The 12,834-nt window shown below is 41.1% G+C and overlaps 2 protein-coding genes across 3 annotated transcripts in view; both read right to left on the bottom strand.

Annotated features, from left to right (window-relative positions):
- The window catches only part of shoc2 (SHOC2 leucine rich repeat scaffold protein), a 10,051-nt gene extending 4,842 nt beyond the window's left edge, over positions 1–5,209 (bottom strand). Inside the window, exons 1-6 of one of the 2 annotated variants that reach the window (XM_072464026.1) lie at positions 5,140–5,209; positions 1,601–2,600; positions 1,328–1,465; positions 1,102–1,232; positions 730–918; positions 17–139 (exon numbers count right to left, since the gene is read on the bottom strand). In XM_072464026.1, coding sequence (XP_072320127.1) covers positions 17–139; positions 730–918; positions 1,102–1,232; positions 1,328–1,465; positions 1,601–2,303 — 1,284 coding nt within the window. In that variant the 5' untranslated portion in view covers positions 2,304–2,600; positions 5,140–5,209. The remainder of the gene's footprint in view (positions 1–16; positions 140–729; positions 919–1,101; positions 1,233–1,327; positions 1,466–1,600; positions 2,601–5,139) is intronic. The other variant, XM_072464027.1, reaches the window with a different exon arrangement.
- Positions 5,210–6,724: 1,515 nt separating this feature from the next.
- pdcd4b (programmed cell death 4b) lies at positions 6,725–11,466 on the bottom strand. Its single transcript, XM_072462516.1, has 12 exons — positions 11,302–11,466; positions 10,793–10,871; positions 10,303–10,611; positions 9,748–9,842; positions 9,479–9,592; positions 9,179–9,400; positions 7,990–8,087; positions 7,774–7,888; positions 7,588–7,695; positions 7,399–7,509; positions 7,177–7,316; positions 6,725–7,099 (listed from the first exon to the last, which is right to left on the bottom strand). Exons 2-12 carry the CDS (start codon positions 10,833–10,835, stop codon positions 7,039–7,041), a joined length of 1,416 nt encoding a protein of 471 aa, XP_072318617.1. The 5' UTR covers positions 10,836–10,871; positions 11,302–11,466; the 3' UTR covers positions 6,725–7,038.
- Between the last annotated feature and the right edge of the window lie 1,368 nt (positions 11,467–12,834).

Here is a 12,834-nt window from a genome sequence, read left to right as displayed (position 1 = left end):
CAGACAGTCCACACACCTCCAGGGAGACCAGCCCACATACATCCTCGGGGATCTTGGTCAGCTGGTTAGTGGCCAGGTTAAGCTCCACCATGCTTGTCCATGTGCCAAAGTCCAGTGGCAAAGATGTTAGCTGGTTGTCCTAGGGACACACACTTCATTGGCATAATAATAACAAGGAAAATGGCGGCACAATAACAACTTATAACACAAAATGCTTTTCAATGTGGCATTTTTGTGTAGAGTTTGCATGTTCTTCCCGTGTCTGCATAGGTTTCCTCCGGGTGCTTCAGTTTCCCCTACCACTAAAAACATGTACAATGGGATCCTCTCCTCAGTGGGACTTAATAATATCAGCTGCCCAGGGACCACAGGCGGAAATAAGCTTGAACTACAACCTGGTACAAGGCATCTCTCCTGATAACGTTGATGTATTTTGTGCCACTCCACCAAATAAAAAATAAATACACAAAAATGATTGGGGGGTGCATTCCACTCAGACCAGTTGTGTTTTGTTCTTGATACCTCACCCACTATGCATATAATGAATGTGGTGAGTGGTGGTCAAAAGGGCTGTATCACAGGTTGGCAGCCTCACTTTCATCAGTCTGCTGTGGCTACAATAGTAGCTTCCCACCCCCAGGTGTGGAGTGAATAAATGATGCAATGGTTCACATAGGTTTTATTAACAAAGTACCGGTACTGTTAATATTAATACATGAAAGAGCTTACCTTCATGTTCAGTTTGCTCAACACTCGTGCCCGGGAGAAGATGCCAAATGGAATCTTGTTGATGCGGTTGTGCTCCATATTGAGGGAGTAGATGGTGGAGAACTGGGAGGGCCCGCCCACAGGATAGGACTGGAAGCAGTTTCTTGCCAGCGTTAGACTGGTCAGGTTCACCAGACTGGACAAGAGCCCCTAAAAGCACACAGTAATGCCAATACTGTGCTCAGTTTGGATCATCAGTATTTATTCAAAAGCATAAATTAGTTTAAATTGAGGGAAATATTCAGACGCAAACAAACAATGCACATGCTTGCATCGCCCTTATTATGCACGTTCAACTTTTTTTTTTACATTTAAACCCAAATGTGTTCTTACCTCCGGCAAAACTGAAATGTTATTGTTTTCCAGGTTTAGCTCCTCCAGTTCCCGACATCTGGCTAATGATCTGGGGATTGCTGACAATCTATTATATCTCAGGCCTAAACGATTTAGGCTTGCGAGATTTCCTGCAACACCGACAAAATCCTGAGTGAGAACTCTGCTTTGATCCGAGCATAGAAACATTAATGCCACTGTTCCTGAGATATTTGAGATCAGGTACCTATAGTCTCTGGAAGGTCTAGCAACTCGTTGTGCTGCAGGTCCAGGTTGGTGATTTGGGTGCAGTTCCCGATCTCTTTGGGGAGGTGCTCCAGCTGATTATGGGCCACGTCCAGAGTTATCAGACTGCACAGCTCCCCTGAATACAAGGCACAACTCAGTACATTAAACACTACATTTAAAAAAAATAAATGTCTACCAAATAACACAAAAAGGTAGCGTTCCCTAAATAGAATAGAAAATATGCCACAGTAATTAAATCAATGAGTTTCACCTATCTCTGCCGGCAGCTGCTTGATCTTGTTCTCGCGGATGCTGAGCATGGTGAGCTTGGACAGGTTGCAGATGTCTTTCTCGACAGTGGTGATGCGGTTAAAGCGCAAGTAGAGCGTAGCGAGGGAGCTGAGCCGGTAGACAACGGCTGGGATCTCCCGCAGCTTGTTGTGGCGCAGGTCCAGCATGCGCAGCTTCTTCAGAGAGTCCAGGGATTCGGGTAGGCTGGTCAGAGAGTTCTCGCTTAAGGCCAGAGTGACCAGGCCGGACAGGTAGCCAACCTCGGCCGGGAGGCTCTGCAGCTTGTTGCTGTAGAGGTAGAGCTCGGCCAGCTGCGTCAGTTCTTTGATGGAGGTGGGCAACATATGAATGGAGCGCTTGGATAGGTCCAGCCTCATTGAGTTCTCTTCTTTGCACTTGTTGAGCTCTTTGATCACCTCAGCATTGCTGGACTTTTTCCGCGTCCCTGCAGCCGGGTTGGGTCGTTTAATGGTGTTGTCGACAGAAAAGGCCACACCCGGTGGCGCGCTGCTGGTGTCCTTCTTTCCTTCTTTGGCATCTTTCCCTTTGGTCTTGGACTCTTTGCCTCCGTCTTTGACTAATGCGGCCAGAGCTTTGCCCTCCTTCTCCCTGTCCTTTCCTCCAGGACCTCCTTTAGGGTCCTTCTCTTTAGATTCTTTTTCTTTGCCTAAAGTACTACTCATATCGACGATGTCGGGTGTCCCACAGAGTTGCTCATGGGGTCTCTGTCCCGTTACTCAGTTGGGACAAAACAGACACTTGTAGGAGACACCATCCTGGTGCTGGGGCACACGTTTGAGATTATCCTTTGATTCAATGCCTTTTATGACACTTTTGATACTTTGCTAAAATGCCATTGAAGAAAAAATCTTTTGAAGAGGCAGGACTGTGGCATCCATGGGCCACATGCTTAACAATCCTGGACCTTTGGGAGAAATTCTTTCAGGCTGCAAAGGGCAAATAAATCCTTTGAAGATCTGCTGTTGAGATAGATAAAAAAAAAAAAACATTTTTCAATTAGTGTATTAACGTATGTACTCAATATGGTGATATGGTGAACTATCCTTAGTCCATGTTTAAAATGTTTGTGTGGAAATAGTCAATATTGTACACTGGGCAAACTGATTATGTTGTTATTTTAGAAGTGTGAATATTTTTTGTAAAAAGGACTTCAGTCAGCTCCAATTGTTATTAAACAACCAAGGTAACCTTTGACATGGCTGTTTAAAACCTGTAATAATACGTGATTATACATGCACTATATACTTCCATAAACAGTATATTAAAATGTTAAATGCTTATGTTGAATGAAGACTGAAATATCTCACAACAACAACAGTGTGTTTAAAAGACCTACACAGAGAATATATCAAGCAAAAGCTAACGCTAACTTGCTCAACTAAACAAATATGGTGCTGGGGTGTTGACGTTGTTGGGAGCTGACAGCCGCACCTTCACATGTGGCTGCTCTGTTTGGCCCAGGATCAGAGCAGAGAGAAAGGTTAGAACTGCTGCGAAGTATCTGCAGAGGTGGCCTTCAAACCCCAAAGTTGGGTCAATAGCAGCCCCCCTTCCATTTAAAAGGCCTAGGAGGAGATATTTATTAACAGAAATGAGAAGAACCAGGCCAGTCAAACAACAGGAGCCACATAAACTAAACTGTGCAACCAACTTCCTTTTACGGTCACACCGTATGTGTGTCCCAGCTGGGCACCGGCTTGAGCTTCAACAGCCACAGATCTAAATGGTACTACTATTACTATAGTATATGTTACCATGTAAAGACTTTTTGGACAAAATCTAAGCTTGTTTCTGTGACAAGATGAGGCAACTCATGAGCTGATTGCAGGAATAAGTTACAAAATAACTGAAATGAATGATTAAAACAAATCAACTCTGACACTCAAACCAATGGACACTTAATTCTTACACAAGTCTAATGAAGTTCTGTTAAGATTATCCAGGGTTCATCTGTTGTGCTGCTTTGGCCCAAGCCAAACTGTTTCCTGTGTTTGTTTTCTCATCAGAATGCTTCTTATTGTCAGAATTAATGGTGACACACAATATATATAATAAAGGTGAAAGGAGTGAGAACGTAAACCCAAAAGATACTTAACAGCTCTATACAGTTTACTACCATGTAGAATATAAAACAAATTGTTTATCGACCTTTATTTAACCAGGAAAGTCCCACTGAGATTTAGATTTTTTAAAGAATCTTTTTCAGGAGAGTCCTGGCCCCAGAGGAGTGGAGCTGTTGTACATGTTTCAAATTGGTGTATTTTTATCTAGAATATAGAGATTCTTGCAGAAAAGTCATCAATAAGTGTGGATTAAGCTGAAAACGGCAGGGCTTAGGCGTCAGCTATCAGAACGCTGCTAGCTTGGATGCTACATGAGCCAGTGACAAATCCTTGGAAACAGATTACTGACCAAACAGTACAGGTCAGGAAAGTCAATACTTCCTTGACCTAGAGATTATTTGATTTACTGTTACATAAGATTACCACCATGTGAACGTGTCATTGTTTGGCCAATCATAAGAGCAGAGGCACAAGTAATAATTATAAGCCAATGGCCTCCAGACGTTAATCATACAAAGTTAAGTGTCCTATAACCAGCATGACAAACGTAAACTACACAGGAGAACATTTGGCTAACTACAAAATAAATACGAAGAGACGTTGTCGTTTCCTTTCCTAACATTGTATACAAATGTGTAAAAACCTAATTCAGACCTGAAATCTTCCCAGCTGAGAGCATTATTGTCCTTTATAATAATGTTAGTCAAAGCACACGAGCCAAACCTGCCTCAGAGCTTACAGCAAGGCAGGAAATAGTGGGAGCTCAGCTAAACGTCAACAGCACAGCAAACGTCAGTAATGCCAAGTTGCTAAAAGCTAAATGCTAACTGCTAGCAGGTCCAACGCCATAGACTTGCATACGTCTACGGCTAATGCAGCTAACTCTTAGCTAATGGTCCAGCGAGTCAAACGTGAGGCAGGACTACAGCAACAAAATCACACGAACGAAACTGTGCAAATCCATGCCCACGCGCCATAATATATATATCGTTGTATTTTGAATTATGAAACTTTCCAAAGTGTAGGCAAAGGCCCGATGGAAGAGACTTCACACCGAGCCGTCCTCCGTGAGTTTGACCGACAGAGCAGAGCGCTGCTGCGGTCAGCTGAGCGCTCAAAGGCGCCTGACGCTCACGGAGAACCCCCGTCTGTCAGGAGCTCAACAGAGCAACTGTTTCACACACTCCAAATGTTAAACTAAGTTATGCTCTCGTGTTGAATGTGAGACGAAAAAAGAAAACACATTGAAAAACAGCGGCCATTCCGAAGCTGAACAAAAGAGTGCGTTCGTTCTCGCCAACGAAGATTGCCACTTTAAGGTGAAAGCCTTTACATGAACACACTGACAGCGTCACTATGTCTGACAAAACAAACAAATGGATATATCTGGAGTGAGGAGACCCGCTGTTGTAGTGATAATAGAAGTGTTTTTTACCTTCAGAGGTGTGACTCCGCCATCCTCACTGCTTCCTCCTCTTCCCTGCTCTGCTCCTCGGCCCCGCCCGCGCCTGTCTCCAAACTGCGTCATTCACACGCCTCAGCCCAGCTCTCGCGAGACTCACGTGCACCGCTAAATACTTCATTTAATGGTAATTAAACATAAACACCTTAAGGTGGTTGTACATAAGCTTAGTGCAAACACATTTATCCAACCCTTTTCTGATTCTGATACTGAGAATCTGCAGATGACAAAATCATTTATTTTTACGTCACGTTGAATTATTGCAATCTGTGTACATTTGCTCTCTAGATAACAGTAGAAATACAAAAAGTCACTTGAAAACGAAGTCGTAAGCAAATCATCACAATCAATTAAATGACTTTTATGGTATGTTATTTACAATGACCACTAGATGTCATAGGATACTAAAATATACTGATGGTCATGTGATTCTTCCGGAACTGTTGTCTTGACAACTGCCGTAGCTAATCTTCGTAAGCATTTGAGGTATGAATAATATTTACACGTTTTACATTCATTTTCTGAACCCACACACGACAGATATTGTTTCCCCCGTAACAATTTCAGTAAAGAGTTGACTGAAACGTGAGTTTGAGCTGGTTTAAATTAATGCGCTAGCAATGCATGTACCTTTTGTGGTTCTGTTGTTTTAACCTAACCTAAAGAGTTAACGTTACTTCTCAATTAACGCTATATGTGGTACGGTAGCTAAATTACATAAATGTGTATGTTTAATTAGTCTATCAACTATAGCGTTGAGAAAATTACTAAACGCTCAATACACTCTGTTTAACGATATCGCTAACTTAGTGTTATACATTTGAAACTATTTTTCCCGTTCAAAAAATCGAATGCTGTGTTTTACTTTGTTCATCGCGATGGCAACCGTTTTCTCATCATTCTGAATCCAGATTGATTCTTAAAACTACTTCAATCTCTGCAGTGATATTTCTCCTTTCTTAGCAGACAAGAAGAGTCCAACATGCCAGAAGTGAAGTCTATATTCAGAGAAGTGCTGCCTAAACAAGGTCTGTGCCATCAGGCCGCAGTTTGGAGACAATGGTCTGTTTGTTGAACTTGTGAATTGTTGAGAAATGTTCAAAAATCTTGTTAGTGGACGCATTCTGTCCTTTTAAAGTTTATTTAAACTTTGCATCACTATCACAACTGCTATGACCAATATGTCTCCCAGAGAAGTACAAGTATTGACAAAATGTACATTTATAAATGTATATTTTTATATTTTATAGGCCAGCTTTCCATGGAGGATGTCCCTACAATGGTGCTGTGTAAACCAAAGCTGCTCCCTCTGAAGTCAGTCACACTCGAGAAATTGGAGAAAATGCAGGTCGAGGCTCAAGAAGCCATCAAGCAGCAGGAACTGGTTCTGAAAGAGCAGGGCTAGTGATAGCAGACAATGGAATCAAATCTAATGCTTGAGGGAACGGTTCAATTCTAGGGTTTGACAACTGTGTGTGGGCATATGTCCAGCTGGCATCGTCCAAGGCATTACATTTGTCCAGTATTCTGTGAAGGGAAACAATGAATATTTGCTCAGTGTGTTATAATCATTTATTATAAAGCGCTTGTCACAAACCTGTCAAAGGTGGCAGTGGAACCAAGGAAAAAAGCTGTACTGAACAACATGGAATGACTGACACTGAATGGTGTGGCACTTTAAGGGCTAGCTTATGTAAATGTTTGCATTAAACAGCAGTTATCAACTTTGCAATCAAAAGTGCTTTTTTTCTTCATACCACACCTCCGTTTGGTAATGCCTTCTTTTACTACAAAGAAAAAAGGTGTACCCAACAATTTAAAAATATGCATGTAGAAAAGTAGCTTTATCTTCTTGGCACAATAAATTACACTTTAGCAGCTTTCAAGTTTGATAACTCCACCATCTCCCTCACTGACGAACCTCTTTCTACCCCTGCAAAAAAAATATTTTAATGTCAAGATTTGTTTTATCTTAACGCACAATGTATTTGCTGTGCAACAATAACTTACCGAGAGGGACACAGATCTCTTAACCTGGCATTAATCAGCCCTATACTCAAGCTTTTATCAACAAACTGTTCCAGGATGAAGTAAGCACGAGGAGCATCGATGTTTATCTCTGCTATGTCCATGTAAACTCTTTCATAGCCCTGTGGGGAAAACAAGTTCAACATTTGGAAGTTGTTTCATCCAGTGTGCAGTAACACATGCGAACACGGAGGGGCAACATACTCTTCTCAGTTGGTCCACAGTAATAATGGTAGATTCACAGAGAGACTTAAGCAGATTGAGGATCATATGCAAAGTCCTCTCTCCTTTTGATTCCAGCACCATCACGATTGCCTATTAATGTCAAAAACATGTTTTATCAAATTTGGGCGAAAATGGTCACAATTTGAATGATGAAAACAAATATTTTACCTCATAAACAAACTTGTGATAGAAATGTGGAACCTCAAGATCTCGCAGACATCTCTCAGCCTCTTTTATGTCCCCAGAAAGAATGAACTCCTTAAGAAGAAGGTTCATCTGAAAGGAATAATTACACTTTTAGAATTGCTGATCAAACCATAATAATTAATGCATTATAAAGATTAGTGCTTTTACCTCTCGAATGAGCTGCGCGACCGGCCTCTGTCCCCCTCCAGACCCCCACTGACTGTCGACTCGGACGCCACCTTTTCTTATCTTCAGCAGCACAGCAGCTCTGTCCAACGCTTCCCTGGAGATCATGTCAGAAAGCCGTTTCTTATTGTCTTATACAAATTATTCCTATTGTCAACATTATGATGATGATCATGATGTAACACGCATTGAAAATACCTTGTGTATTCACAGTCAACTTTGCCTTTGTAGCCATCAATGTAGCTCCAAGACAGTATTTTGTCATGGACAGCACGTGCAATGAATTGGCCAACCAACTGCAAAGAAATACAAAATAAACTAACCAATCAAAATGTATTTTATATCATAGTTTGACTGACTTGAGCACAATATTATCAAATATCTCCAAATTGTAAACTTTTAACAATGACTTTCTATCATAATGATGCATTCTCTGAGCCAATAGTGCAGGGCAGAAATGATTTGAGGGCCTCACTGATGGCCGTGAGCTTTGGGGCTTGCTATGCTGAGTTTGCAGTTCGTCAGAACAATGACTATTGGTCTGTGTATTCAGGCTAAAACAAGCTCACACACACCAAAAGACCCAGCAGTTTGTGTTCCTAGACTTGGTAGTTTACAGTAATAACAGTATCACAAAAACATCAGAGTTACCCAAAAGCCACTGTAAATGTACCATACATTTTTTGTATTCAAAAAGTATACACATTGTGTATCCCAATATGTATATATTTAATTTTGCTGCCCTCTTTTTTTGTCAAAGATGGCCTCAGAGTGCAATTTATTTATTTTTTGCATGTCTTTCCTGATGCAGCAGATATACACTTATGCATGCCTGTTTGATTTATTTTGCTACTATTGTTATCTATTGTTGTGTTTTCCACCTTAATTCCAAAGCAAGTTCCTAGTTTATGAATTCTGCCACAATGGCAATAAACTAGGGCTGGGTATTGCCAAGACCCTTGCGATACAATCCGTATCCAGATACATCCAACCAACTGATCCAAATAGAAATATAAGGAACACGTTCTAGTAAAGTATTCCATGTTTCATGGTCTGAACATGCTGCAGCAGCATCTTCTGAACAGATCAGCTCCTGATCAGGTCCTTCTCACCTCGGCCGAGAGGAGCACAGCACAAACAGCAGATCAAAAGTACTATTCCACCTCGTTTAAAGCCTACGGGCCACAAAAATCTTTAAAAAGAAAAAAAAAAAGATCGATACTGTGACTCAGTGACAATATATTGTCGTATCGATATTTTGAACACAATCCTACAATAAACCCCTTTCTGATTCTGAAGTAATAACAATTGCTATTGCCTCTCCCGACTTTGATCCTTAGTATATTCACAAACATTGATTTGAATGCTTAAATTGGCAAAATCTCACCTGAGGGGCTCCAGGCGTGTCCAAGACGAGGTCAGGAAGCTCCAGCAGCAGTCTGTCAAAGGAGCACTCCATGTCGCTGTGTGTGAGCACCGGCCCACACAGGTCGGCCAGCAGCCGAGACGTTAACTCTCGGTGACTGACTTTAGACTCTAGAGCCAGGGCCACAGCCAAAGGGGGCACTTCACTGCGCATGGGCCCAAGGTTCAAGTCAGCCAGCAGCTCCTGAACACAGAGAGCTCTCAAGTAACTATGGGACACACAAGACACTGTGCCACAATTTTACCTCAAAATAGTACTTACAACTACTTCATTTGTGTCTCCATGTTCAAAGTACTCTTGCACTATGGGTGTAAGCGTCTTTTCAAAGTCCCGCTCATCCAGTGGCGGTACCACGGTCTCATACACACAGTTTTCCTGAAAACACAGCACACCTGTATCACATTCTGACTCTTTTATCAGTTTCACAATTTTACACATTTCCCCTTCTTTTACTTTGGGTAGTGGTTCTACATAAACTGTATTGTGACTTGGACATTCTCACAAGTGTCATTAGACTAGACGGCCGTTACCTGAGCCCCATCATAGTTGGGATCTTTCTCATCCACCACAACAGGCTCATACACCTCTCCTGATCTGCCCCATACTCCTTTGCCTCCTGCACCACCTGTGGACAAGGTACAGCATCAATGATATCGGATACTGGCCATGTATGTAATACACTATTAAACGTTATGTGATCTGGGTTTAAAAAAACAAAAAAACAATACTGCTTCATTACAGAGAAATGTACGTCATAGCTATTATATCCCTTAACTCTGTGAAACGGAGCGTTACATTTAGGTTTCAACTGACCCATAGTAATCTCCTTTGTACGTATTACCCAGGCAAACATCTGTTGTGTCTGACGACCCCAGCAACAGATGAAGTAGCTTCAGCCCAGCATTTAAAAACAATCAAGTACAATTTTGTGCTGTATTTTTGTAAAAGCCCTTTTTTCAAGATGAAAAAAGTTTTTAAATCACAAGTTCAAACACGATGATAGTAATCCATCATACTAAATGATTTTGGACTTGAAATGTATCCATTTTCTGTATTGCTCTGTTTACACTCCTTAATGTGCATACCTTTCTTTGGGAGACCTCTGCCCTTGCCCAGTCGGGACTTTCTGTCCAAAAGTTTGTTTTTAGGACTTGTGGGGGCGATGTTGGTTCCTCTCATGATGTCCCCAGTATCACTGAGGGAGTCTCCTCTGCCCGAGTCTCGGGAGGAGTTCTTCCTCAACTTCCGTTTGGCTTTTGCCTTGAGGCGAGCTTCATGGATGCTGTTGCTTGAAGAGGAAATCCAGTTGCCGTTGACCTCCTCATTGAGATTTCTGTTGGAGACTCCCACATTGTCTTCCCCTCCAGAGAGAGAGTCATTCGGGTCATCAGCTTCTGAAGATGACAAATGTCTTATTGTCAAAACACTTGATTTTTATAGATGATAGATAATTGTGTGGTTCAAAGACAATGATGCTCTGTCAGAACACATTTAAGCTAAATTATGCATATGACAAAAACTACACAAGCCACGTCTAAAAAAGTACCATTGGTATGTAACCAGTCCAAAACTCACCCACAGGGTTTGCGTTGAGCCAGGCCTGACAATCAGCTGCCATGATCACAATAAAGAGAGGTGCGAAGACGAATTCTACCTATAATAATAAAACATGTATTACAACACAAGTTTAAACCTGCCCAGACAAGCTGAAAGGACCCGATGTGGCCGATGTGCCCGACCCCCGCTCCATTCAAACCCACTTGTGTTGATAAACAAAAGCTATAGCAGGACGAGTGACGCACTACGTGCTGCGTCAAAGAAAAAGACATCTCAGCTGCAATGTTGCACTAAAATGAATTGATGCGTTTCACTATTGTCATGATCAATGCGTGAGATACAATCTATACGTGTCTTACATTGTGAGAATGTGCATTAAATTGTGCAGCGTTACGTCGACCTACGACGGTTTTAATAATAGACGCGTAGCGTATTGCAACAATTAAAACACAAGAACACAATGCACACACTACAAACCATAGTCACATAAAACAGACATAAACAAACAGAAACAATCAGAAACTCACCGTGCGTCCGAGCTTCGAGACTCCGATAAATGCGATGTTGTTTGTGTTTTATCTACCCAGTAACAATAGTCAGCGCCTCTGTGTTTCTCTTTGGCGATTGGCTGCAGAGCAGCGGGGGTTTAAAGGAGACAGCCAATAGAAAATAACCACGGGATATTATTTTGTCCTGGCAATTTCGGTGACGTAAGTGTCTGTGCAGCCGTGGAAATACTTCCCCCTGTTGGTGACACCAATAATTACAGTAAACTCTAAACAAACATCTACACTCCTAACACTGTTTTAACTTCCTGTTACACTCCACATTTTGCTTATCATTCTGAAATCTATGGATATGCTCAGAAGGCGGCAGAGTAACCAAAATCAGAATCAGAAAATGGCTTATTGCCATTATCAGTGAGCAAAATTCACAAACTAGGAACTTGCTTCGGTGTCAATAAGGTGCAATAACCACAAATAATGACAAATCATATAAAATAAGGCATGTATAAAATTACAAATAAATACAATAAAAATAGACGTGTCTGAGTATATACACAAAACAGTTCATAATAAAGGTTGTATTGCCATGTGTGTGAACACAATTCAGAAACGTGAATTTAGCGTTATAGTGACCCCCTTCTGACATTTAGACAGACCTATCAAAACCAATAGACTTCTTAAAGAAATAAAAAAAAAACTTGAAAGAAAAATTTATCTCAGTTCATTCTAAGTCCAAGTCAAAGGATTAAAACTATTGAATGATTAATTCATGTTTCTACCCACATTTCTCTATCTATTCCAGACCCTGCAACATCCATCCCTAACCGGAAATGTATTGAGTGGGATAAAACAATGTCAAGATTGACATTGACCCCATCTGATTGGCAAGACCATGTGATTTTCAGTTTTTTATCTATCAAAGGACACGGGGCTTTACACAGGCTGAACCTCTGATCAAGGCCTGGACCGACAATAATTGGCATTCTAAATTACATTCGGACTAAATTTGAAAATGGACATATTTACACTTTGGACAAGATGGGGCGACGCCGGACTGTATGTTTAGGACTGTGCTCTTTTGTGTGATCTGGCACGTATTTACATTTTTTGCTTGAGTTCCAGCTATAATCACAGCTGAACTTGTGGTAGTGGCAGTGTCTTAACCTGCCACTAGAGGACAGACAGAGAATGAGAGAAACGTGTATATCCTGTGTCTCAGGGTGGGCAATTCTTTTCCTCCGAGGGCCATATTTCAATCCAGGCAAGTAGCGGAGGCAAAAATCATTTAATATCTAATACATTTTAAAATATCACTTTTCTGTCAAATATAGGCTGTTGGCAATGTTGGGAAAGTTCACTTTCTACTAATTAATTTCATAGTTCATAATTCTAAATTTTGAACTAAGTTCACAGCTCCAAAAATGAACTAGTTCAGTTTTTTTTTTCAATATTATATTATAATTCTTCTAAATTATTTCCACAGCCCATATACAACCACAGGCAGCAATTATTGTATTAGTTTAATTTAATGCTGAAACTATGTGTCAGATTTCA

This window comes from Eucyclogobius newberryi, unplaced genomic scaffold (genome assembly GCF_026437365.1).
Source record: "Eucyclogobius newberryi isolate DKJ021-1_F unplaced genomic scaffold, fEucNew1.0.hap1 SCAF_4, whole genome shotgun sequence".
Taxonomy (NCBI): domain Eukaryota; kingdom Metazoa; phylum Chordata; class Actinopteri; order Gobiiformes; family Gobiidae; genus Eucyclogobius; species Eucyclogobius newberryi.
Note: the sequence above shows the minus strand (reverse complement) of the source record. Positions and strands in the feature narration are given on the sequence as shown.

Coding starts and splice junctions, on each gene's coding strand:
- pdcd4b (XM_072462516.1), bottom strand. CDS start 10,835: ATGGCAGCTGATTGTCAGGCCTGGCTCAACGCAAACCCTGTGG. Junction 10,612..10,792: donor GCTCAACGCAAACCCTGTGG/GTGAGTTTTGGA, acceptor TGTCATCTTCAG/AAGCTGATGACCCGAATGAC. Junction 9,401..9,478: donor GAGACACAAATGAAGTAGTT/GTAAGTACTATT, acceptor CTCTGTGTTCAG/GAGCTGCTGGCTGACTTGAA.